This window comes from Prionailurus bengalensis, chromosome A3 (assembly GCF_016509475.1).
Source record: "Prionailurus bengalensis isolate Pbe53 chromosome A3, Fcat_Pben_1.1_paternal_pri, whole genome shotgun sequence".
NCBI lineage: Eukaryota > Metazoa > Chordata > Mammalia > Carnivora > Felidae > Prionailurus > Prionailurus bengalensis.
In genome coordinates this window covers 14804543-14830834 of record NC_057354.1, presented here as the reverse complement: position 1 = coordinate 14830834, position 26292 = coordinate 14804543, and the positions used below count along the sequence as shown (strand labels likewise).

Here is a 26292-nt window from a genome sequence, read left to right as displayed (position 1 = left end):
CAGTAAATGGAAATCCCATCAGTTTAATTGCCCAGGTCAGAATCTCGGGAATCATCCCCGAATTGTCTCTCTCTCGCACCCCGCATCCCATCCATTAGCAAATGCTTTCAGCTCTACTTTCAAAATACACCTCACAGTCGACCTCTTCTCTATACCCTTACTGGTCCCACCTCGTTCCAAGCCACCACCATTTCCTGCCCAGGTAATTGCAATATCCTTCTCAATGGGCAATCTGCTTCTGTCCCTGCCCCACGGCCAGCCCCACCACCATCTAATTTTCACCGAACAGCACGGGATCCTGTTAAAACTAAGTCAGATTGTATCCGTCCTCTGCACAAGCCTCTCCACTGACTTCCCGGCTTGCTCAGCATAAAAGGCAAAGCCCTGACTGTGGTCCACAGGGCTGCACGACCCGATCGCCTCTCCACTTCTCCTCCGGGCCTTTGCAGCTACGGTTCCCTCTGCCTGGAATGCTCTTCCCCCAGGGCCCATCCTTCACAACCTTCAGGCCTCCATTCAATGTCATCTCCTCAGATAAGCCTTCCCAGACCAATGACGTGTGTGTTCACTTGCTTCCCGCCTGTTTTCCTCAGCCAGAAAGTATCCTCCGTGATGGGGAGACTTGTCTGCCTTTTCAATGCCATGTTCTCAGTGCCTGGCACCTAGTAGGTCCTTGTACATGCTTGTTAAGTGAATGAATGAATGCACTCAAACAGACACATAGCACGTCCTGTGCACGCACAGGCCTTAAAGTGCCGTTTGACCAGCCACATCTGGTCACTGCACACTCACGTGTGAATGCACATGCACACCAGGCATACGTGTGGGCCTGTGCACGCGTGCGCGCACGCGCGCTTGTGTGTGTGTGTTTACAGCAGCCTGCACCCACATTCATGGCCTCCTGTAGCCACACTCTGGTGGAGCCTGGCCCGCGGAGGGTAACATCTGTCTGTGGCTCTTGCCCGTGTCTCTGTAGGGGTGGCTGTGTCTGTGCGTCAGCTCCATGTGTGTGGGGGGCTGTTTCCTGAGTGGGGTCGTATGTGGCTGTGCTGGGGGTGAGGTCATGTCTGGTTGTGTGGCTGGGCCTCGTTTCAGCTGTGTTCGGCTCTGGCCGTTTCCAGGTACAGGAGCGCCTGCGGGCAGGTGCACCCGCGCCTGTGTAGGGGCTGTGGCCAAGGGCCGTGCGAGGTCTGCGTGGGGCTGAGCTCCGGGGAAGGGCCGTGTGCAGGTCAGCCGAACTTGTAAGTGGGGCTGGGCCCGTGTGCGTGACTGCACGTGGGGCGTGTCCGTGTCCCAGGGTGTCGCTGCGTCCATATGTAGGGCCGTGTCCGTGTGGGGTCTGTGTCCGTGAATGTGCCCGAGGTCATGTGTGTGCCTTTGTCCAGGGGCGCAGCTGTGACCGGGTCATAACTATGCCTGAGCCCCTGCGGGCACCTGGGCTCATGCCCGTACCCCCTGCCTGCCTGGAGCAGCGGTTCCTGTCTCTCCTGCCCCTCTAGGGTGTCAGCCAGTCCCCACAGCAGGCTCCCACTCAGAGCCCCGTAGCTCCCCTTCCCCCACGCCCTGGCTCAGCCCCGAGCCTCTGGAGCCCGCCGCCCACCTGTGGGTGAGAGCTCAGCCACGCTGCCAATGTAGGGGCCGTGCAGGAAGCGGGGCTCGCTGTCGTTGATGTCCTGGACCTTGATGATGAACTCCGACTCAGGCTCCAGCAGGCGGTCGGTGGCGCGATCCCGGGCCTGAGCCCGCAGCGTGTAGAACGTTTTCTGCTCCCGGTCCAGGCGCTCCATGGCATGGATGTCTCCCGTCAGCTCATCAATCAGGAAGATGGTCCCAGCGCCCTCGCCTGAGATGGTATACTTGATGGCCCCGTCACCCTCGTCCGAGTCCGAGTGGATCTGGGGAGGCAGCGGGGGGGGGGGCAGGTCAGTGGGTCTGGGGGGGGGGGCCTTGGTGCTTGCATTTCGAACAAGCTTCCAAATGGCTGTCTCTGACCTCACCCTGAGTTCTAGGTCCAACCCCCGCCAGACTCTGAGCCTGGCATGTGGTGGGGACAGGGAGCAGAGAAAGGGAGGGGGGAGGAAAGGGGATGCACACCGAAGGGGCACCTCCTCCGTGCCAGGAGCTGTGCTAAGCAATTCACGTACTTCTTTAAAAAAAAACAAAAAACAACCTGCTAGAGGAGGTTTTCTGTCTCTATTTTACAGCTGGTTTTCTTTTTCCTTTTCCTCCTCAGGACTAGAGTAGTGGGATGGTCTGCTCAAGGTCAGACAGCTAGAGGAACGGATCTGGCCTCCGGCTTGGGCTTTCTCACTCCGTCGTCAAGCCTTCTGGGAGCAGCCCTCGGGGGGGAGGAGGCAGTGCGACGTGGCCCTGGCTAGAGCATCATCCCCCTGGGTGTCCCCGCACAAGTCACTGCACCTCTCTGGGCCTCCCCAGTCACCTCCTCTGTAACACGTGGATCATACGGGCACCTCCCTCCTCGAGGTGCTGGGGGGCTCAGTTTAAAGTCCACAGAAGATATTAGCACTTGCCTGGCACCACGGGGCACGTGATATTTACCAGCCAACATGGCGGGGGCACTGCCATGGCATCGCAGCAGGGCCCTTGCTGGGCCAGGCAGGACCCTGTGGCTACGGGATCAAGGAGAGGTCCAAGATGCTGAGGCAACTGGGGCCAAGGGAGAGGAGAGAGATTATTTACTTTTCCACTATCTTAACGACCGGCTCAACTGTACTGGTGTGTACCAGCTGAAAATCAGCCCTGCCAGAGACATAATAAGTGTCCAATAAATGGTAGCTATCGTTATTATTATATTATTTACTAAATGTTAGCTATATATAACTGGGATTTAATCCAGGCACTGTGAGGCTCCAAAGCCCAGGCTGTTTTCACTGAACTCAGATTTCTTAGGCAAGGGACCAGGAGGAAGGCTATTCTCCGAAACGGAAACACCTAGGTCCTGATCCTCCAATGCCCAAATTTCTGAGGCAGCTCTAGGCACAGGGAAAATCATCCAATGAAGCTGGTGACCTTGGGGGGGTCCCTGCCCCGCTCTAAGCTTCTACAGAGATTGAATGCGAATGACAGAATCCTTAAGGCCCCTTTCGGGCCAGAATGCCAGGTACCCCAGCCCACTCAGCAGGATAACAGGTGCCAATGAAGTCGTCACGGAGAGGGACGAAAGCCCACCCCTTGCCACGCGGGAGGAACCCGGGTATAAATTCTGCTAGTGGAACTCTGTGTCTGAAAGGTGGATTATAGAAGTGCCATTTGGAAGATTGAATGGCCCATAAACATTTTCATATTTCATTAGCCGATTAATGGGCATCTCTCTCTTTTTGGCGAGTCTGCTGATTCTCAGCAGAAATTGCGGGGAGTAAATGGAGGCGTCTGGTGGAACCTTTCCGGGTCCCCGTCCTGTTATAGATTGCCCCAATTAATGCCCGTTCTGGGCTCCACCGAGAAGCCTTCTTCCTGTCCAGTTACTGTTAATAGATTTCTCATAAGTGGCTGGATTGTAAAAACCTCATAACTCAGTTTAATGCCCCCAATAAAATTATCTCAGGACGTCAGCCCTGAATCATCGGCAGTGCCGGGGATGAGGAGACCCGTCTCTCCTGTTTGCTGTTTATGTCCTCCCTCCACCTTTGCCCAGGGGAGATGGGGACAGGAGAGGGTCAACTCGTTCCGTCTGCGAGTGCCTCCACGCCTGCTTGTTGTGTCAGTGAACGTTTCTGAGCCGTGTGGTGGAACAGACAGCCTGGGGGGTGATTCTTAACAGCTATCATCTAAGTAGTTTTCAGCTCTGCCCTAGGAAATATATTATTCTCCCCATTTCTCGGATGAGAACACTAAAGCACAGAGAGGGGAAGTCATTCACCGTGTCACACAGCTAAGTTCGGGAAGCCGATCTCCTGATCCCATCACTCACCCACGCTGGGATCATGGGCTTGTTCATGTTTCTTCTCTGAGTCCGTTCGCCCACCTGAGAAACTAGATCAAACCCCTTCTGGCACAGGTGCAGTGAGGATTAAAGGAGAGCACTTCATAATGACCCGAACCCTCTGTAGATCATCGCCGCCTTCCCTTTCTGTCCCCTGGCTCTCTATCCTGTCCCTGCAGACCTTACTTGCTTACATGTGAACTCAGACTCCGGGCAGGGATCACTCACGAGTGACGGGTGGGGAGGAGGGAGTGGAACCCAGCGGTGATATCACCGATGTCCTTCTGTGAAGAATGGCCTGGGGCTTACGCGGTGGCCCAGTGGCTACCCTCCGGGGACTGCAGAGTCAGACCGGGCTGAGTGACGTGGGCCAGAACCAAGAGCTCAGAGCTGCGGGGTTGGGCCTGGCTGGGGCTGCCTGCCCAGCCTGCCTGGGTCCCAGCTCCGGAGTCAGAAAGTGCACCTGGGTCTCTATCCCAGAAGGACACTTCTCAAGACTCTCGGTTGTGAGTGGAGGCTGGAGGACAGTGCTCTTATGTACAGAGCGCCTACTATGTGCCAGATGTGTTGTGGGGCCTCTGTAGAAATCTAATTCCACGATGGAATTAGATGCACATCAATGTATCCCCCTTTCCCAGGTGAGGAGACTGAGCTGGGCCTACAGCTGTTTGACTCCAAAGTGCAGTTTGTCCGTCTGTGGCCCCTGCGGATCTGTCAGCCTGGCTGGAGGAGGGGGCCCGGACACACACCCCTTTTGCCTCGTCCCGGCCCCAGTCACAGGCGGCCTCTCTTTCATCATTTGGGAGAGGACTGCACATCACAGATCAGGAGAGGTGACGGGCTTTGGCTTCAGGACCAGCCACCGGAGTAGCCTCTCCACTGCCCTGCTGCGTGGCCCTGAGCCAGAAGCTGTCCTTCTCCTAGCCTCAGTTTTCTCATCTGTAAAGGACACGCTGTTGCTCCCCTGCGCTCCAAAGACCCATGAGACAATGTGCGGAAGCTTCTGGCACATGGTGGGTGTTCGATGCAAATTAGTCTCCTTTTCCCACCCCGGTCTCAGGAGGGAGTAAGGGTCACCCTTCGTCCCCGTCTCCTGACACAAGACCACAGGCTGAAATCCTGACCTGACGGAGAGACAGGGGCATCATCTAGTACCTCCTAGTACCGTCGTCTGCCTTTAATGTTCGTTTTTGAGAGAGAGAGAGAGAGAGAGAGAGAGAATGAGTGGGGGAGGGGCAGAGAGAGAGGGGACAGAGGATCCGAAGCGGGCTCTGTGCTGGCGGCAGCGAGCCCAACGCGGCGCTTGAACTCTCGAGCCGCGAGATCATGACCTGAGCCGAAGTCAGATGCTCAACCGACGGAGCCACCCAGGCGCCCCTACCTTCTTGTCTTTTAAACTTGGCTTGTTTTCTCCTTCAGGCAACCCTCTGAGGTGCCCCCCACCCCCACTTCGTCCTGCGCACGCTCCCCCCCCCCCCCCCGCTCCACACTCCCCCAAACACCTCAGTGTCGCACATCTGTCTCCCCAGCTGTCCTGAGCCTCAGGGGTGTGGACTAACTTTGATTCGTGGCCGCTGACCTCCCCATGCCTGGGCCTGCAGAGAAAGTACGGGGGGAAGTGAGAATGGAGTGTGCGCGTGTGCATGTGTGTAAGAGTATATGCACGTGTGAGTGTGAGACGTGAGCGCCTTGAGGACCAAGCATGCGGCTGTTCGTTCCCATCTACCCAGGACCCAGCACACAGCCAGGCACCAAAACGTATTGAATAAATGAACGTGAAACATACAGCTGCCAGCAAGACTCCCCAGCTGCCTTCTGGGATTTCTGGAGGATCCGATCACTGTTAAACCCCAGGTGGAGAAGAGCCACCAGACACACGTCTTGACCCTTTACCGTAACCTCACTGATGTCTCATTATGATCTTGTGAATCAGAGGTTTTTCTCTCCCTACTGCACAGATTGGCAAGCCGAGGCTCAGAGAGGGTCTATATTCTACCTAAAGTCACACAGCTAACAAGAGGCAACCCTGAGGCCTCACTCTGCATCCTGGGTTCTTTCCTCCACGGCCTCCTCCTCCTCGAGTGTGGACTGGCCCAGAGGAAATTCCCCCTCCTCAAGCCCCAGCCCTTGATCATAAACAATGTGGAAAACACAAGAGTGATGGCTTCTCATCCCGGGGGGAACTGAAAAATAGGATTTATGAGGCCATTAATTACTTCCTCCTAATTAAATCAAAATTAAATGCGAGCAGAGGTACGTTTTCCTTATTAAAGACAATTAAACGGACAGTGCAGCTACGCAAATAAAACGAGTCCAGGACTTAAACGGAAAGCAAATCAAATAAAAAGCCTCCCCCCCCTCCCAGAATGAGGGGGTCTGTTCACGCCTGTGCTTCTCGTAAACCAGGAGTTCATCAATTTTCTTTAAATATTAGCAACTTAATTAAATCTGCTCTCCTCCCCACTTTAATCCTGCTGTATATCTAAAATAGATCTCACCGCCCACAGGAGTTGGTCATAAGTGCTGACCCCATAATTCTATCTTTTTTTAAAAAAAAAATTAAAAAATCCTACAAAATCCACATCCAGCTGACAGAAGCCCCGGGGGAAATTACAGTTCGGAAAAGGGATTAGTCAAAGTACCCAGATTGTATGGAAATCTGGGAGGTTGATTTGAGGGTGGGTGCTGCGGGAAGGTTCCTGGAAGAGGTGGGCAGGGCTGCTGAGGGGGCAGGACCACGGAGGGAGCCCCCCGCCGGTGCGGGCGGGGCCTGGGTGGCGACCACTACCCGCTACGGGGCCCCGGCGGTTCCTGCGGGTGCCGGGTGCCGACAGGAGTCTGGCGGTGAGTGATGAAGAAGGCGCTTGTAAAATAGGTTACCGTTGGGCGCCCGGGGTTCACTCGGCGGATGGTGCTGTTGCTAAGCTACCTTTGGAATTCGACAAGGACGGATGCTCCCAGCGGCTCCCTGGGGCGGGGGACCAGGAAGCAGTGAATTCACGGAAACGAGAAGTCCTTGCTTCCCAAAGAGCCAGAGAGTGTGGTATGTGTGTGTGTGTGTGTGTGTGTGTGTGTGTATGCGTGTGTGCACATATGACCGCCCACACGAAGGTGGGAAGGGCTCGGCTGGGAAGGAGACAGGTGGTTTTTAAAAGTCCAAGCTCATGTTCTTCATATTCTTATTGAATACGGAATATTCAGAGACCACCTGCCCCCTGCCCACCCCCCTCACCCCCCGCACCGCTTCGTGGTGAGAAAGCAGGACATCAGGTTGCCAAGAAGGCTTTCGGGGTTTGGGGCAGGGGTTTGTAGCGTCTGTGTAGCTGGGAGGCTCGAGGTGGTGGGAATACCAGGCGAGACCTTTAATAATAAAAGCTAATACGGAGCACATGCCAGGTGCAGGTACGAGCTATGCTGGGTCCTTGACATATGCTAACTCGGGGAACCCTCACCGCAACCCTTTGAGGAGGGGATAGTAACAGCCTGTCTCGGCAGATAGGGAACCCAGGGTTCAGAGAGGTTAAATAACGTGCCCAAGATCAGAGAGACAGTAAGGGGCAGAGCTGAGATCCAGCCCGGCTGCCTGGCTCCAGGCGGCCCCCTGGAGCCACACGCTGTATGCTGCTTTTCCGAAGAGAGCGTGCTCTGGGCAAATGTTTGCAAAGGGGTGGAAACTTCTCTCTCCTCCCCGCACAGAGGTGGGCTCTGGGAATAAGAGAGGGGGGCTCGGGGTGAAGATGCCGGAGGGGAGGATAACACCGTCGTGACAGCAGTGGGGATGTTGGGAGAGGCTGCCTCAAGGAGAAGAAGGACACGGGGGCGGGGCACGGTGCTTGGCTCACAGCCAAGGGCAGTTACACTGCACTGGGCCCGCAGCTGGTGTCGGGATATTGGGTCTCTTGGGTTGGTTTGGTCACCAGGTTGCTAGGTGACCTCGGTATGATGTTCTCTGCCTCAGGCCTCAGTTTCCCAGCCTTATAATGAAGGGACTTAGTAAGGCGACAGACGGTGTTTCCTGGAGACAGAGGTAGGGTTCCACGCGTGCTCACGCGTGCCGGATGCAGTGCAAAGTGCTGAATCAGGGGCGGGTTTCCTTCATCCTTGCAGGACCTGGGTGGCTGGGGAGGCCTCAGGGCCCCAGTGGCCGGGCAGACAACAGAGCCCAGGTACCCGAGATCATCAAGCTGACGTTTAGACAGATGTGTCCGAGCCCTTCTCCGTCTCTCTGGGGTTTTCCTGGACCCAAGTCCATCTCCCAGGCCTGGATGTCTGGGAGAGGTTTGGAGAATGTCTGGGAGAGTGTTTCAGAGGAGAATGAGGAGGAGACAACAACGAACATGCGGCAGGCTGAACACCGAATAGGCTGTTTTCTTCCTTAATCCTTCCAACAACGCTAGGACATGGTCTCTTGTAGCCGCCCTTTCACAGATGAAGACACAGGTTCAGAGGGGTGAGGTAACTCGGTCAAAGTAATATGGTTCACGGGTTGGCAAAACCAGGCCCGAAACTCAGGTGCGTCTGGCCCCCGAGCCTGCCTTCTTAGCTTTCCTCACCATCAGCTACGGCCCAGACGGTACTGGTTCCTTCTTTCCCACCCCCTGACTCCATTCTGCCAGCCCTGCCACCTCACTGCCCTGGCTGGGAGTCAGGAGTCCTCAGCTCTGCCACTAGTTGGCTGGGTGACCTTGAGGCCACGTCTGGAGGGAAAGTAGCCAAGGACCAGGGATTACTGTGTCTAGACCCAAAGAAAATCTAGGTTTCTTGCAAGACAAACCTAGAGATTTACATCGAGGCTTTCCTCCCCTCCCTGATCCCTGAGCCTCCGAAATGAGCACGTCGGTCAGTCTCCCAATTCTCAGACTCGTTAAGCACACAGGCAACTCCAGAGTTGGTCTCTTCCCCGTGTCTGCCGACCAAAACTTCCTGGAAGGCTGACCGGCCTCAGCAGAAACCAGAGAACTGTACCCTAGAAGCAGCTTCTGCCTCCATATCTCAACTGCTGACAAGCCTCTGAATAAGCCAGCCTCCTTCAGGCCTCCAAGTCTTTGCAGAGGCTATGCCCTCTTCTTCCTCAGCCTGATGAACTCCTACTCATACACCAAAACCCAGCTCGGGTGTTTTTCTCCCCCACGAAGCCAGCCAACAGATACCATTTGTTGACCGTCTGCTCAGTGCAAGGTGCTACCCTGTAACGTGTTACCAGAGCATTTCTGCTACTCCGGGGAGCCTCCAAATGGCAGAGGCTGGACCTTACTAGCCTCTGCCTCTCCAGCATCACACCCATGCGGGGCTAGGGATTGGAAGGGCTGAACAAAAGTCCTTCCCAGCTTCATACACTCCGAAGGCACAGATCCTTAGCCACATTCACGAGCATTTACTCAGGGAGTTTGAGAAAGTCACTTTCATTCATTCTTCATTCATTCATTCATTCATTCAATGAACAGTTTGCGAGCAGTGTCTGTGCTGGATTTAACAGTAAGCAAAACAAGGAAAAACATACATGAACTGCACAATCAAACAAACACATGCCTAATTAAGTGCTATGAAGGAAAGCTATGGAGACCTTGGAGGGCACATGACAGGGAGGGATGGCCACATACAGGGGATCTGTCCACGCCTGGTGTGGTCAGGATGGCTTCTCTGGGGACAGTGTAATCAGCAGAAAGAGCAGGACCGACCTGTTGCGGGGCAGGAAATCACCCCGGCGAAGCGGCGGGGGCAGGACTGGGCGGGGCACTGTAAGGACCGGCGGGAGAGCCCCGGGGCTGAAACTCAGAGGAGTGTGGCAGATGGGGCTGCAGGGGGAGCCAGACCTCTGTGGGCAACGGGACGAAATTTGGACTTGACCCCAAGCGCGTGGGAAGCTATTGAAGAATTTTAAGCAGAGTGGAGAGAATACGTGCGTGACCCGAGCAGGTCTAGATGCAAGACGCGGGGCCTGGGTTTACCTACTAGCACTCTCCGAGACGCACCGGGGAGAGGGACCGGAGGAGGGCGTGGGGCAGGGGAGGGAAGCGGCGGGCAGGACCCCGTCGTCTGCCCCAGGCGGGGCGCGGCTGGGCGGAGGCACCAGGGACTGGGACGGAGGTTAGCGGAGCTGGGGTCCCTCGCGCCTCCCAGTGGGTGTCTCCGGGGTCCCGGGCGCGGGGAAGCGGGTGCGGGGGCCCACTTTACCTTGCCCACGTACAGGGGCTCGGTGCCCGTGTACTCCTCCACCACGAAGAACTGGTTCCACACCCAGCCGCGCTTGACGCGGCCCGCGCCGGGCGCGCCGTCTTGCCGAGGCCCGGGCGTCGCCGGCGCGGGTGTGCCCGCCGCCCACAGGCGTCCCGGCAGCGGCGGCGGCGGCGGCAGCAGCAGCAGCAGCAGCAGCGCGGGCGACAGCGCGGCTCCCGCCCGGAGCCCCCGACCGTCGGGCCGCGGCCTCATGCTTCGCGTGCGCCGGGCCGGGGCCCAGGAGCATGGACGGGAGGCACCAGGGCGTCGCCGCTCGGTGGCAGCACGGAGCGGCGCCGCGTCACATGGTGGCTTCAGCGCGGCCGCCGGGGCGCCGCCCCCGACGGGGCACCCGGACAGGCCCTTGGCCCTGCGCGCCGCCCAGCGGCGGGGGCGCCCGGCTGCAGGGGGAGGGGGCGCGGCCGCTCCCGGGGCATGGACTGGCCCCCGGGGTCCCCGCCCGCGCCCCCCTCGCGCCGCCGCGGCCGGATCACCAGGCGGCGCCCCCGCGGCTCCCGAGACAGCCGTGCGCCATGGTCCCCGCGCGGAGGGGTGCTGGTTGCGGCCGGGCGGGTCCCTGGAGGACTAGGGGCCGTCCCGACCGGACCGAGCCTGCGAGAGAAACAAGAGAAGCGTCAGAGGGGGCGCCTTGTGGTGGCAGGGCTGGTTGAGTCGACGGCTCTTCTTTTAGGTACTAATTAGGCACCTGCTGTGACCCGTCGTGATCCCGGCCTTCTTGGGCCAGGGTCTGGTCTGCCCCTTTTCCCCACCCCCACCCCCAGCCCCCAGCCCTGGAATCTTCCTTTCAACTCCCATCACACGCCTGTCCTCTCTCAGCCTCCGCCCACTTTCTCACGGCCCAGGTCCGGCTCCTTCCCCGTGGTCCTCCCTCCAGGAGCCCCCATGCCCACCGGAGCAGGGCCCTTACCAGCTGTTCCCCCTGACGCTGGCTGACAATCTATCTAGCCCAGCCCAGCCCCTGGAAATCCCCCGCCCCAGAGAGGGAGCAGGTCCTTCTAGAAGGGGTCTTCAAGGGCTGCCAGGACCCATGCCTCCTGGGTGCACAGAATTCAGCACCCAGCCTGCCACCCACACTCCTGCCTTCTCACAGCAGGTGAGAGGTCACTTCATCCAAACCAGGAGCCCAAGGAAGGCCCTCGGATCTCCTGCTCGTCCCTGCACAGCCCCTTTCAGAGATGGGGCACATGAGTCCCCAACGGCCTTGCTTGGAGGTGTCGAGTGACTTTGGGCAGGGCCACGAGCCCTCTGAGCTTACCACGGTGTCTCCACATTCCCCCAGAAAACATTCCTTTTGCAGGGTCTGAGACACACTTCTCCCCCCCACCCCCACCCTGGACCAGCACTGCGGTCCCCAGATCAATCCATCTCTCCCTCCCTCACCCCTCCATCAGATCCTGCTTTCGGCAAAAAAGGATCTGAGGGACCAACTCCTACTCAAGCCATAATGATGAATAATGGCTTAATGTGGGTGTTTACAGGGGACAGCAATGCTGCTTTAATGGAGGAATTTTAGGCACCGACAGAAGTGAGTGGAGGTGAGGGCCTCAATCTCCACCCCTCTCCCCAAGCCCGGTTCAGCTCAGTTCAACAACTCAACTCCACGGGGCATCGGCTTGGCCAGGTTTGGGCTGGACAAAAACAAGTTCACAGTTTAGAGGCGTGGGGATGAGACCTCCCAATAACAACCTAAATGCCAGGCAGAGCGTGAGCAGGGCTGTAAGAGGGCCTCCGGGAAGGGAGGGGGCACCTGTGTCCGCAAGGGGAAGGTGGGGGGGAGGGAATTAGGGCTGTTTCTTGGAAAAGGGGGCATCTGAGCCGGTGGGAAGAAAGGGCAAGGAGCAGAGGCAGGCAGTCTAGGAGGCGTCCGGCTGGTGGGGCGAGTTAGGTTGGAAGCATGAGGGGTGTGGCTGGGCAGAGGTCCACCTGCGGGTGACCCAGGTGGCTGGAGTCTCGGGGGGCAGAAGAAATGTAGACCACCCCCTATGAGCCGGCACCAAAGAGGCCAGTTCTCATCCCTTTAACTGACTTGTGTGAGTCACGGCAGCTGTGAAGGTTGGTGTTTTATACCCGTTTTGCAGATGCTTGATTCCCCAGTGCTCTTGCCGGGCACGGGCACCTGCAGGCCCCACCCTGAACTAACGGAGGTCAGGAGGGCCCGTGACCCTGCTGCGAGCACCCCCAGCACCCCGTCCCACCCCCTCCTCACCCGCTCTGTCGGGCCTGGGCGTGAAGGCGGAGCTGAGGCCTGAAGACACCCCCCTCCCCTTGGGGCCCTGCTCTGTGATCCCGGAGATGTGCTCCGGCCTCTGGGGAGCCGGCTCTGATTCCCCACGTTACAGCCTGGGCCGGTCGTAATGAGGTTGGAGTTATGGGCGAGGAGAGGAGGCATCGCTCCGCAGCCTTCATTTCCTGGAGCTTATGACTTCCCTGCGGGCTCGGCAGGAACTGTTCCCCTGACTCCATCAGGCAGTTCCAGGACCCATCAGGGCCCTGCAGGGACGCAGAGGGGAGGGGCCGGCTGGAGGGCGGGTGGGGGGGGGCGCTGGGCCATCCCTGGGGACAGCTGCGGAGGCGAGGCGCAGGAGGTGGGAACAATGGGAGATCCCCCCCCCCGTGTTTGCAGGCACCCCATCGCCGCTCTCCCTCCTTCCTTTCTTTACACCACCTTTTCAAAGATTCTATCATTCATTCGTTCATCAAACACTAGCATCTACTACAAGTGGGGAGACAGAAATGCATGCATTCATGCATTCATTCATTCATTCATTCAACATACTTTCAAAATCGTTTCTCTGTGAAGACCGCAAGATACAATCAGTTGCTCAGCTATATATCAGGAGAGAGATGCATTTCTTCTGGTTATTCATTTACTCTTTCAACAACTATTTACCACACCTCCCTGATGCCGGCCCCTGTGCTGGGCCCTGGAGACAAAGCAATAAACGAAATAGTCCTGGCCCTCCTGGAGCTGACCTTCTAGTAATAAAGGAAAGAAATCTACCATATAATTTCTGGGGGTGAGAAGCGTTACGAAGGAATACAAAACAGGAAAAGGGGAGGAAGAGAATGATGGAAGGGCTGGAGTGGGTGTCTTACTCTAGATGTGATATCAGGGAGGGCCTCTCAGAGGAGGTGATATTTGGCTGATCTGGAAGGATGAGAAGAAGCCTGGCACAAAATGGTTCCACGCAGAGGGAACAGCACATGCAAAGGTCCAGAGGCTGGAATAAGCTGAGGAACAGGAAGGAGGCCACTGTGGCTGGTGCAGAGCAAGAGGGTGGCTGCAGATGACTCGGCCATTTTATTCTGTGTGTGCAGAGAAGGGCTCGGGGAGTTTTATACAATAAAAACCACAGGAGACCGAAACGGTCTATGGCCATAAGGGGATTTCGTGATGGAAGGCCCTCAGCACAGAAGGGCCAAGCACAACACAGTGGGCTGTGGGGTAGAGGAGGTGTCACCTGAAGTTCAAGTGCAAGAAGGATTTGGACACATGGAATTCGGGCCCTTGGGGAAGAAGGAGCGCTCCGTGGAAGGTCTACGGGGGGAGGGGGCAAAGGCCAGAGGTCAAATTTCACTTTAGAGAAAGCAGAATTCAAGAGTGGAGGAGTGCGGTCTCGAACCCAGGCTTGGATTCCCCTTGGCGTGGAGCACCTTTGAAGGACTAGGAAAAGTCACCCCTCTCAGTGATAACAGCCCCGTGCCGGGCGGTGGGGGGACATGCTGGGCGGGACAAGGGTGGCTGCATCTCGGCCCCAACCTGCCGCCCTGGCTGGGCCCCCTTGGGCAGGGCACACCCAGCACTATGGTTTGAGGCCCCCCACCTGTGTCTCCTCCCCGGGCCTTCATCCCGCCCACCTGGGCCTCTCTCAGGCGCTGGCCTGGCCAGGGTCCCCAGCCACCTGCCAGGACTCCTGCAGCCACTTCGGCCTCTTCTCTCCCTCCCTTCCTCCCTTTCCTGCTCCAGCTACGTCTCCTGAGTGGGTGTAACCACAGGACCCTGTCCTGGCATTCAGTCCTTCACTGGGGGCCACTGTGGAGCCTCGGGCCTGCATTCCCGTCTGCCAGGGTTTCCCAGGAGATCTTAGGCATGCTGGTGGCTTTCTCTAGGCTGCAGGTCTCAACCTGCCGCGCAGTTGTTTAATCCCAAGTGGGATTAAAAGCCAAGCCCCAGGCTGGCTCAGTAAACGTCGGCTGTGCTCTCTCCACTCTTCAGCCTCTGCTCCTATAACCCATGTGCTCTGGGGCCCGTGTGCGCGTGTGTGGTTCCTGTGTGTGTGGGCCTGTGCCCGCAATCATGGACGTCAGCGTGTGTGCGTGTATGTGGTGCACATTCACTCATTCCAGAAATATTCGTGAATTTCCACTCTGTGCTGCTCTAGGCACAACAAGAAACGGGTAGAGTCCTCGCCCTTGCAAGTCTAATGGGGGACAGACGGTAAACAAATAAATAAAGAAACCAATAAATAACATGATAGATCATGGTAAATGCTATCGAGGGAAACAAAGCAGGGTAGGTGCCAGAGTGGGGGGATTTGCTCTTTCTGTCTCTCAATCGTCTGTATAAATGAGAATTCATACAAGGTGGCCATGGAAGGCCTCACTGCTAAGGTGACATTTGAACAGACCTCCAAAGGGAGGGAGGGAGGGAGGGAGCTGTGCACACAGCTGGGAGAAAAGCATTGCAGGTGGCAGGAACGGCAAGTGCAAAGGCCCTGAGGTCAGTGTGTGTTTGGTGTGCGGGAGGAACAGCAAGGAACCCCTTGTTGCTGAAGTGGAGTGACGGGGTGTGAGCAGCAGATGAGCTCAGAGAAAATACGGAGGTGGGCATCAGAGCCTGCTGCGTCTTCTTTGGGTTTTTACTGTCCGATGGGACCCCTACCCTGGGAGGGTTTGAACAGAATGATGTGATCTAATTTATGTTTTAAAAGATCAGGGGCGCCTGGGTGGCGCAGTCGGTTAAGCCTCCGACTTCAGCCAGGTCACGATCTCGCGGTCCGTGAGTTCGAGCCCCGCGTCAGGCTCTGGGCTGATGGCTCAGAGCCTGGAGCCTGTTTCCGATTCTGTGTCTCCCTCTCTCTCTGCCCCTCCCCCGTTCATGCTGTGTCTCTCTCTGTCTCAAAAATAAATAAACATTGAAAAAAAATTTTTTTTCAAAAAAAAGATCATACTGGTGGGGCGCCTGGGTGGCTCTGTCGTTCGAGCGTCTGACTCCCGCTCGGATCTCGCGGTTCGTGGGTTCAGGCCCCACATCGGGCTTCCTGCCGTCAGCACAGAGCCTGCTTTGGATCCTCTGTCCCCCCCTCTCTCTGCCCCTCCCCCGCTTGCACGCGCACGCATGCTGTCTCTCTCTCTTTCTCTCTCTCAAAAATAAATACAGACATTAAAACAAATGTAAAAGATCATGCTGGCTAGCTATCGTGTGCAAAATAGAGGGAAGCCGGGGCTGGAAGGGGCTGGGGGTGCCGTTTCAATGATGCAGAGGGGAAGTGAGAGTGGCTGGGACCAAGGCGGGGACAGTGGGGGCTGCCTGTGTGGCAGGCTATGCTGTGGGTCGGAAATGGGGCGCCAGGGGAAGAGGAACCAAGCACGACCACCCTGCAGCCTCAGTGGCGGGAGTGGGGGGGTTCTGGCTCCTCGAGCTGAGGACAGCTGTGGGCAGAGCAGAGGTGGGGGGGGGGGATCAGGAACTCCGTCTTGACGTGTTACATTCAAATGCCTCTTTGGCGTCCAGTAGTGACATCAAACAGCCCAGGGCACCTTCTGCCAGGAGCTCAGGAGCGGGGTCCTGGCTGCAGGCGTGCATTTGGGAACTTGGACGGTATTTAGAGCCGGGACTGGGTGAGCCCACGAAGGACTGAGCACAGGTGGAGAAGAGGTCCAGCACCTCAACCACGGAGATCTGGGCGACGGAGAGGGCGGAACCAAGGAGACTGAACAGGAGGAGAGAGGAGGGCAGGGGAGGGGAGCCAAGGGGAGGAGGGGGTCCTGGAAGCCCACTGGGGACAGTGCTGTAAGGAGGAAGGGGTCATCAACCGTGCAGACTGCTCTCTCAGGCGAGCGACCGTCTGTCCAGCTTCGCCCGTGACAGTCCTGCTTTACACCCGGTGTCCCGGCAAACCTGTTATAGTGTCCCGCCCCCTTTTACTCCCAGTTTAGATGATGAACTATATGGTCATCCTACCGCCAGGTCAAGTCCGCTGTGGACTTCATTGAGTTGACCGTCGGTCTTGGCCACACGGAGGTCAGCGGTGGCCTCGATAAAAGCGAGTTTGGTGGCGCGGTGGGTGTGCAGGCTTGAATGGAGTGGATTCAAGAGAGACTGGGAGGCGGGGAGGCAGAGACATCGGTGGGGGTGGGTGACAGCCCCTCTAGGTATTTTTTAAGGTCACTTTCGCCTGCTCCCCCGCTCCCACCCCTACCGCAGCAGTCTGCTGGGTTTTATGGTATGTAAAAGAGACAGATGGTGGGGACGCCTGGGGGGCTCAGTCGGTTGAGCCTCCGACTTCGGCTCAGGTCATGATCTCACGGTTCGTGGGTTCGAGCCCCGCGTCGGGCTCTGTGCTGACAGCTCGGAGCCTGGAACCTGCTTCACATTCTGTGTCTCCCTCTCTCTCTGACCTTCCCCGCTCACGTGCTCTGTCTGTCTCAAAAATAAACATTAAAACAAAAATGTTTTAAAGAGACAGATGGGAAATACAGCCTTGGCCAGCTGCTAATAGCCAGTCCCTTTCCCAGTCCTGTCTTGCTGCGATTCTGTCTCAATATTCACAGAATATTGAGCTTGGCCATATGCTTACCCCCTCCCCTATGAATAGTGATTCATCTAAAGGAACGAGAACCTTTCTCCTCTCCCCACCAGTGATTGGTTTAGTAGGTATCCATGTGACACAATTCTGACCAATGAGATCTGAAGGGATAACTGCTAGAGAGCTTCTGGGAATTGTTTGCCGCTCTTTAAAAAGAGATGCCTTGAGGAGAAACTCTTCATTTTCTGCGTGTGTGAAGAGGTGATGGCTGGAGCTACAGCAGCCATTTTGGGACAATGAGGGAAGCCCCCTCCCCCACCCCACACCCCCCTCCGCAAGAGGCTAAAGGGGCTAAGTAAGAAAGAGGGTACAGTCCGTGGCTTTGATAATGTTGTCGAGCCACTGACTTTTCCCACTGTGGGCCTTGAGGATCCAGTGCCCTACTTCCGGCCCCTACTTCCTCCAGACTCTCATTCTCTCTCCTCCAAACTCCCTCAGACCTGTCTGCCTGAATCTTCTCTGGGGTTCGGTGTCAGCTGTGATGGCAAGCTTCTGGAAGACAGAAGGCACGGCCATTCCTTCTTCTGTCCCTCCCTGCCCCTTCCCACACGCGCCTGCCAGAGCCAAGCACAGAGCTGGGTGCTGGGAAGGACTCCGGAGAATGTCGCCTCGGACAGATTGTGGGAGCTGCTTGGGCAACATTCTTTCCCTCTCACTGAGGGGCTGGCAGGCTTGCTGATTTGCTGTGGCCTTGTCTATGCTCCGGGCATCACTGCCGCTGCCCACACTGTGTCCTTCCAGAGTCTAGGCTGGGTGGCTAGCGTGTCCTCTTTTGATTTCTCCGTGCCCTGGTGTCATTCTTGCCAAGGCTGTTCGGCTGCCAGCTCCGTGGCTCCAGGCCCTCCTTTGTCATCTGGCTGTCTCCCTGGGGACAGAGGAAGGGCTTCTCATCCTACCCATCCCGCGTTTGTTTCCCAGCCTGTCTCTGTGCCAAGACCAGGAAGAGGGGCTGGGCACCGTGACCCCCCAGGCGGGACAAAGCGGGGGAGACGTCACGGTGCAGCCGGGACCTCCTGACCTCTGCCTCCTCCCCACGGTTCCTGATCATCTTCTTAGCCCCTCTCTCTGGGGCAGAATTTAGCGCTCAGGGGGCCTAAGAGGATGGGGTCCAAAGTCAGACCAGGGTTTGAGTCCTAGCTCCGTTACTGTATGCTCACCTTGGCAGTTTGCCCCGTTTCTCTGAGCCTCGGTTTTCTCATCTGAAAAAAGGGGCTAATAGTGTTCATCTCCTCGGGCCGGTGGGAAGACCAAATAGGACGACACCCATGAGGGCGTCTACGGCCTTTGGCAGTCAATGTTGGCTGATGAGATAATAAGGACTATGGTCACCATTCCCGCTAACTCGACTACTCCTGGACCCCTAATTTGTACATAGTATCCTGACCAGGTGAAAGGGGCTCAGAGGTATTTTTCTGCTCATTCGTTTAGTCACTCATGCGTTTATTTAACAACCGCTCTGGGGCCCACGGGCACACCTCGCTGCAGGAAGAGGGAAGGCGTGTGCAGGGTAAGGTGGTTCCTCCTGCACGGGTGCAAGGCTGGTGCCCGAGACGAGGGCCACGCAGGGAGAGGCAGCTCATTCATTTGTTCGCGCATTCGTTTACTCCCCCCCGCCCCGCCCCCTGGCTTGGCGTGGATGCGTCCTCTCTCCCTGCCCACCTGGCTCCCAGGTTTGCCAGCGGGAGCCGTGCCTGGCAGCCTGGCTCCTGTCTGCACTCTCTGTGCTTGGCTGCTGTCTTCTCCCTGGGGAGAAGGAAAATTATTTCTACCAGCTCAGTGCTCTCCCTTCCGGCCAGAAGGGATCCTAGCATAAGGCAGGAGCTGTTGGAGGGGCCACCCCGTCTCTGCTCGCCGCTCTTGCTTCCCGCGGCCCCTGGGTGGAGGGCCCCGCGAAGTCGCCAACAGGAGAACAGACTAGTTATTGCCTCGCGTGCCTCGGGGCACCCGTGTGCCAGGGCCCATGTGTGCTCAGCACCCGGTCCCCGGGGCGACTCCCGGCACGTGTGGGCGCTCAGCAAGTGTGGCGCGAGGGGCCGCATGGGTGTCTGCTCCTGTGGGCTGAGCCCACGGGCTATTTCTGGGGCCGTGGGTGTGATGCCAAGCTCAGCAGTGTCCTGCTGGGGTGGGGTGGGGGTTCACATCTCTGAGTGTGTTTGGGGGTCGAGTCAGGATGCGCCAGAGCTTCTGGGCTTGGTAGCCGGACCATTAGCTAGGGAGGCAAAGGTGGGGGGCCAGGGGAGAGGGGACGAGCGGGGCAGGGGCCATACGCACCCCATTCACGCGGTCACCCCATCTGCAAAGGCTGCTCCAAGGGCCCCCCGTCTTGTCCCCCCCGCCACGCTGAGCGTCGATTTGCCCTCACGAAGCCCAGCTCGGTCTGAAAGTTTCTCCCGGGCCAAACCTTCCCTGGCTCTCTTTCACCTTCAAGGTAAAGTTAGTTAGTTACCATTCAGAGTAACAAAGGGACTTTCACGCTCAGGGGCTCTGCACACGATCCGTGGAGGTGAGCACTCCTATTTGTGCTCATTTTCCAGATGAGGAAACCGAGGCGTGATGAGGTCATGCGGCACGATGTGGGGCTGGGGTTTGGACCCTAGGCTGTTAGGTTCAGAGCCTGTCTGTTAGCCACCACACACGCGGCGGCTCAAGGCCCCGGGAGATCTGGACCTGCCCCCTCTGCATTATCATCGCCGTATCTGACACGTGCAGGTGCGGAGGGCACCGCCCGCTCTTTCCTACTGTCGTGCCTCAGGGCCTTTGCTTCTGCTGTTCCCTCTGCCAGGACGCTCTCTCTCCCTTGTTGCCCCACGTCCAACCCTGACCCGGTTCCTCCCCTCCGCGCAGTCTCTCTGTCTCCTCCCCCAAGCCCCCGTGAGCTCACTTATCGGAGCCATGGCTCAGAGCCAAATTCGCCCTTGACTGGCCTCAGCACCTGGCCTGCTGGCTGCAGGCGCCCCTGTTGCCGCTCTGCACCCTCCGATTCATACCTCTGTGCCCCGCTCAGAGTGGCCACTACTGAATGTGTGAGGGAGTGGGCGCAAGAGGGTGTGGATGGCTGGCTGGACAGAAGGGCAGGTGACGGGGGTGCCTGTTTACCGCCACGCCACCAGACTGCCCTTCTGTGGCACACCTCCCTCTGCTTATTCCGTTTTCTGAGTCATCAGATATTTGTTGAGCACCTACTATATACCGGGCACTGTGTTGGAGGCTAAGGATGTAGCATTGGGTGAATCAGGGTCTCATGGCCATGTGCTTCCAGGGCGTGTGTGTGTGTGCACGTGTGTGTGTGTGTAAGGGGACATATTTATATTTATTAAGCCAATATTCTCAGGTAAGCGCACAATTCTCCACAACCAGAAAGTACAGCCCTCTCCTCCCTCCCCCCCACCGTATTTCACAGGGGATACGATCTCATTAGGACTGGGTGGGGCTGGGGAGGGGCAGTCCGCTGAGACAGGGGTTTTGACCTGACGCGTAAAGAAAGCACAGATGACCTCACTGCAGGTAACAGAACGAGCAAAGCCACATTTGAGGGCCTGGGAGCTCAGGGGCCAGAGCGCAGTGTGGACGGCGAGGCAGCTGCCCATGGAGTTTAAGGAGTTCAGTTTCTGGCTCCAGAGCAATGAGAAGGCATTGAGCACAGGACAGGAAGCGGGGGACCAGTGAGACGGGGGTGGCAGTGTGGCCAGAGACCTCCCTCAGACCAGGGAGGCCATCCTGGGGTGGAGATAAGGTGACAGATATGAAATATTTAGGAAGCAAATGGGCCAGACTTGGTGACGGATCAGACGAGGTGAACGGGGTGGGGCGGGGGAGGGGGGCTAGATCAAGAGCGACCCATGATTTGGTTGTGTTTCAGCGGATGGCTGTTGATCACCTCCTAAGAGCCGGGCACTGTTCTAGCACTTTGTGCCTCACCTTACTGTTCCCAAGAAACCCAGGTGAGTCATCATCACCCCTTCGCAATCTCACTTCTCTCTGGAAAGAATGCCGGGGCAGTGGGACCCCCTGGGCTTTGTCCCAAACCCGGCTCCTTTGGGGGACAGCCTTGGTGGATCTAAGGGATGGAGAAGGGAGACGGGCAGGCGGGTTGCACATACTGAGCTGATTCTGAGTCAGTGAGGATAATGACAGACAACATTCATAGAGCTTTTACTGTGTGCCAGGCACGGTGCCATCCAATTAGCTAATAATGAGGGGTAACACTTAGTTCTCTGCAGAGCACTTTATGTCAGTGGTCTGATTGCATTGTCGCAGAAGCTGCCTTTAAAATTTCCATTACAGAGGAAGGGACAGCGGCTCAGAGAGGTTGAGGGACTTGTCCGAGGTCACACAGCTCGTGGATGGTGGATCTGGAATTCAAACGGGCTGTGGTAGGGGAGGGAGAGGAGGATGGGCACAGGGGGCGTTTGGCGACTGCCGCGAAGGGCAGGCCTGCGATTGGCTCTGAGCATGAACCATGTCCCTTCCCCCCAGTTCCTCCTGACCCTGCTCACCCCACGCCTGGGCCTCTTCTCAAGGCCTGGCCTCCCATGCAACTTATGAACACGCACGTGTACGCATGCACCCGCACACGCATAGCCCTTGGCTGCCACGGCCCGCCTGCCCGGGGGCGTGGCTGCTGGGAACCTTCCGCCCCAGATGCCCCCGGCCTGCACCTGCCTGTCTGCCCTGCCCCCACCCTGCCCGCCTGCTGGTGCCGCAGGCAAAGTCCGCTGTACATCATGTTGACAGTAGAAATTACATCCCGAGCCGCTGTTTTACACCGCGCCCTGTCAGAACTCACCGCAGCCCAGTGATCAGGACAAATTGAATACCATCCTGGCCGTGTCAATATTTATTCCATTTTACAAACGCGGCCGGATGGGGGACAGGGCACGCTGTGGTACCAGCCAAGCATGGCCCCGGGAACCCCTTCTCCCTCTCACGCTCGAGCCGCCTCGTCCATCCTCTCCTCCCCTCTCCCTCCTCCTCTTTCTCAGCTTTTCGTGCGCAGTCAAAATCGTGAAACTCAACATCGCTACCCAAAAAGTGCGCAGACCATAAATGCAGAGTGGAACGAGTGATTAAACAAAGGGACGCAGCACGGTGGTCAGTCGTGGAAAACGAACCGCCCGGCGTGGATCCGCCCGGCGATCCGAACACTGAAAGTGGCCCCCCTGCTGTGACAGGAGCCCGCGGCTTCCCTCCATCCTGGCTTTTAGCACAACCAGCTCCTTGCCTCTCTTTATAGCCCATCACCCGATTACGCCCTCTTAAAATCTCATTTTAGTTCTGCCTGTGCCTGAGCTTCATGTGGATGGAATCATACTCCTTTTTTTTTTTTTTTTTTTTTGCATTTTGCTCCTTTCTCTCGGCGCTTTGTTTTTGAGATTTGTCTTTGTGCTCGTGCGCGGGCCTTTTCACTGCCGTGTAGTACTCCCCCGCGTGGATGTACCACGATTTCCGTCTCCGCTCTGGCCACGCTCCCCTTTCCCTCTCCCCTTTTCCCTCTTCCACCTCCTTCTCCCCTGTTCCACCTCCTTGATGGTCTGTCTGCCGTACCTGCTCACATCACACACACCTCATCCCAGCAGGGGATGGCATCCCACCCGGTGCCCCCTCTGGGTGTCTCCCTGCCCCCACCCAGTTCCTGGACTATGGGCTCCAGCCAGAGGGAGGGTCCCCGGGACCTGAGCCTATGACAGCTGATTGGTTGCAGGGGATCCCCGGGGGCAGCGACTGGGGTCCACGGCAGGGCCCCTGCCCTTGTGTATCCAGCTGCTATGCTGGCAACCTTGGGAGAGGAGGACTCCCATCTTGCTCCCACCCAGATGGTAAAACACGATGCTCTGTCCAGGCTGAGAATTGAGGTGGTCCCCGGGCGCCTGGGTGGCTCAGACGGTTAGGCGGCCAACTTCAGCTCAGGTCATAATCTCATGGGTCATGATTTCGAGCCTTGCGTCGGGCTCTGTGCTGATGGCTCAGAGCCTGGAGCCTGCTTCCAATTCTGTGTCTCCCTCTCTCTCTGCCCCTCCCCCGCTCATACTCTGTCCCTCTCTCAAAAATAAATAAACATTAAAAAAAAAAAGAACTGAGGTAGTCCCAAGGGGCCCCACGGCCATCAGTAGGAGGCACAAAGGATGGGGGGGGGGGGTTGGCGGTGGGGAAGAACCCGGGCCGGACAAGAGCCAAGCCTCACCCTCAGCTCTGCTCACTTAAAGTCTCAGGCAGCACCCATCCCGTGTCTAGCGGTGAATCTCACCTCCCCACCAGCAGAGGAGACCAGCCGACTGTGGGGGGAGCCTTCCAAAAAGTCACCACAAAGCCCGCTTCCACACCCCAAGAGCATATCTGACACATTTCATTTGTCTCCCTTAGTCCCTTCTCTGTCTTGGAGCTGCTCTGATGATGACATATTCAGGGTAGTTAATTTTTATTGCAACCCGAACAGATGACATTAAGGAATCTGTCCCTTTGCAGTACAGGGGAAAGCTCTCTAGACTGGAAGGCAAGTGGACTAGGTTGGAGCTTGGCTTTGATCCCCCCACGCTGGGTGACCTGGGGCAAGTCCTCACCCTCTCTGGGCTTCTTTACAATGAAAGGTCAAACTGTGATTTCCAGGAGCCCTCAGAGGGCCAGGGCCGTGCTGGCAGTGTTACAAGGGGGACTTGTTCAAGATGCACATCCTTGGGTCCCCGGAGCGTCTGATTCAGTAACGATGATCGTAATACCAAGAGGCAACATTTATGGGGTGCTTTCTGTGTGCCAGGACTTGTATATTTGATGAGCTAAAAATAAAGAAGCCGTGCTTATTGGCCGGTGTGCTAAGTACTTTACGTGAGTTACCTTGTTTTACAGATGAAGAAGCTGGGAGCAGAGAGGAGAAGGAACTTGCTCTGGGCTACAGCCAGGAAGTGGGGAAGCCGGGGCCTGGACGAGGAAAGTCTGAGCCCGTCCTCGGTCTGGGCTAGCTCCCCAGCAGACTCTGAGGCTGACCTGGGAGCCCCGGACCAGGTGGTCAGAAGCGGCGAAACGGAGATCAAGCCCCGTGCACCTACTGTGAACAACGCATCTTGGTAGTGAGTCATCGAGATGTGTGTGAAGGCCCCCGCCCCCGCCCACACCCCCAACCAGTATGAGCTCTTATGGTTAATATCTTAGGCCACCCCCACACCAGCCTCCCGAGATGGGCTTTCGCCTCTCCAGTTAGTGATGAAAAAACAGAGGCACCAAGAAGAGGTCGTGTGCTCTAGGCCACGTGGCTAAGGGTCTCGTGGGCTTTTACCCTAGGACACTGGTTCCGTTACCCCCTCTCCCCTGCACCTAACAGATGCTGAGTCACACCCGCCCCCCGACCAGCTTTCTGGGCCTCAGTCTTCCCAGCTGTAAAATGGAGGTGTTGGACTCATGGGCTGGGAGTCTGGCATCCCAGCTTCTGCCCCTAAGGCCATAGCTCTTAGGTAGGTTTCTTCCTTCTCTGGGTCTCCCCATCTGGAAAAGAAGTCTCTGTGACCCTATCCCAACACTACACACAGTCGCTGCTTTAAAACAAGCCTCCAGGTGATGGAAAGCCTCAGGTCTGCCTCCCTGGAGACAGGCTCCAGGGGAGAGGTTTCCTGGGGGGAGGGTCGTGAGGAACACCGCGGAAGGGGTGAGGAGAAGGTGGACCCGGATGCTGTCCCAGAAGGGATCTCAGCCGATCCGCGGGCACTCTGGAGCTGCAGTGCTCCCAGTTGAGGAAAGAGGCCAGCCTCCCAATCCGTGCATCTGCCAGACATCGGAAGTAGGTTGCCCACCCCTCCAGAGGGCGTGACCTTGAGCGAGACAGCTCCCTTTGGCTTGGGCAGTCAGTAGCTGCTGTCACAGCCGTCCTGGGCGGTCCGTTCTGCTACATAAAATCTGCTGAAAAACCCGGGGCCGGGCCTCAGCTCCGGAGATGACAGCAGACACGATGTGGCCTGAGCCCTTGGCTTAGCCAGCCGGGCCCTGGCCCGGCTCTGAGCCCCGGTGCCCCGGCTCCACCGCCTGCTGTGTTCACAGCGGGATCAGCGCCCTAGATCTCGCTTAAAGCCAGGCCGCTGCCACCTGCCTTGCGGCTCATCTCCCGTGCTTCCCCGAGGTCCCAGCGATTATGCCACTGAAAATTCCGCTTTCATCTTGTCAACCTCGCAGTAAATTACAGGCCCGGGGAGGCGTGGGCCTCTTCCTTAAACAAGATTCAATTCCACTTAGCTGCCCCCCTTCCTGCCCCACACGTAGGTCCCTCCCTCCCGCCACCCCGGGCGCAGGATTTATGGCCTCTCCTTGCAGGCAGCTGGTAACCATGGCAGGCTCCTTAGGGAGGCTTCAGGCTGGAGCCTCGTCAGCCCCAGACTCCAGTGCGGCCGCTTCCTCCTAGGATGGAGGGGAGAGGAGAGAGAGGCCAAGACGGCGGAAGGGGCTTCTGGAAACCGAGGCAGAGAGATCACAGTCACCGCAGCAATAACAGGAACATCGATGCCGTCGCATCGACTGCTCTCACACTGCCCGTGATGCAGACCCTGTCATCACCCCCATTTTATAGATGGGCAAACTGGGGCCAACGAGCGTGAGGTCAAATGCCAAGGTCACATTCCAAAGAAGCATGCCAAGGCAGTGCCAGGGCTGGGGCACTTAAGCGCTGTGGCCACTGCCTCTTCCTCCAACTGCTGTTCTTGGAGGGATATAGAGTCTCTCAGGGGGTTTCAGGCCCTCTAAGACCTTGGCTCCCTCATCTGATGTCTGATTCTCTCTTAGATCTCCGCCCCTGCCCATATCCGCCCCCAGGGATGGGGAGATCACTGCCTCTCCGGAGGGCCCATTATCTCCCTAATGACTAGACACAGTCTCCAAATAATTGATCAAGCCCTGTCACCTCTCAGAAGCATTGTTTTGGCATTTAAGGTCCTTCGTGATCCGGCTGCTAACTCCCTTCTGCTAACTTCTCTTTTGTGGGTCACCAGCACTGCAGGCTGCCTCGGGATCTCCCCTACCTGCTCAGCGCTCAGCTCTGCTCCTGGGTCTTTTCTTATACTCCCCCTCCCCCCGCCTCTACCTTACAATCGCTACCTCCCTTCATCCTTATCCCAGAATATCGGGGCTGGAAATCACTGCTGCCTCATTTTCCCGATGGAGACAGGCTCAGAGAGGGGATGAATTTTCCTAGTGTGCAGGGGAGCCGGTGGGCCCAGATCTTCTGCCCATGAAAATAACAACCCGTAATGAAATAGCTAACATCCACTGCGTGCTTGATCCCCCCGTTCTAAGCATCTCACGTGTATAATCCACTTAATTCTTAACAAC

At 57.3% G+C, this 26292-nt stretch overlaps 1 protein-coding gene across 1 annotated transcript in view; it reads right to left on the bottom strand.

Moving 5' to 3' along the window:
• Nucleotides 1-10520, bottom strand: part of CDH22 (cadherin 22) — a 66779-nt gene extending 56259 nt beyond the window's left edge. The window contains exons 1-2 of the mRNA XM_043553808.1: nucleotides 10118-10520; nucleotides 1601-1895 (exon numbers count right to left, since the gene is read on the bottom strand). Coding sequence (XP_043409743.1) covers nucleotides 1601-1895; nucleotides 10118-10372 — 550 coding nt within the window. The 5' untranslated portion in view covers nucleotides 10373-10520. The remainder of the gene's footprint in view (nucleotides 1-1600; nucleotides 1896-10117) is intronic.
• Nucleotides 10521-26292: the final 15772 nt, after the last annotated feature.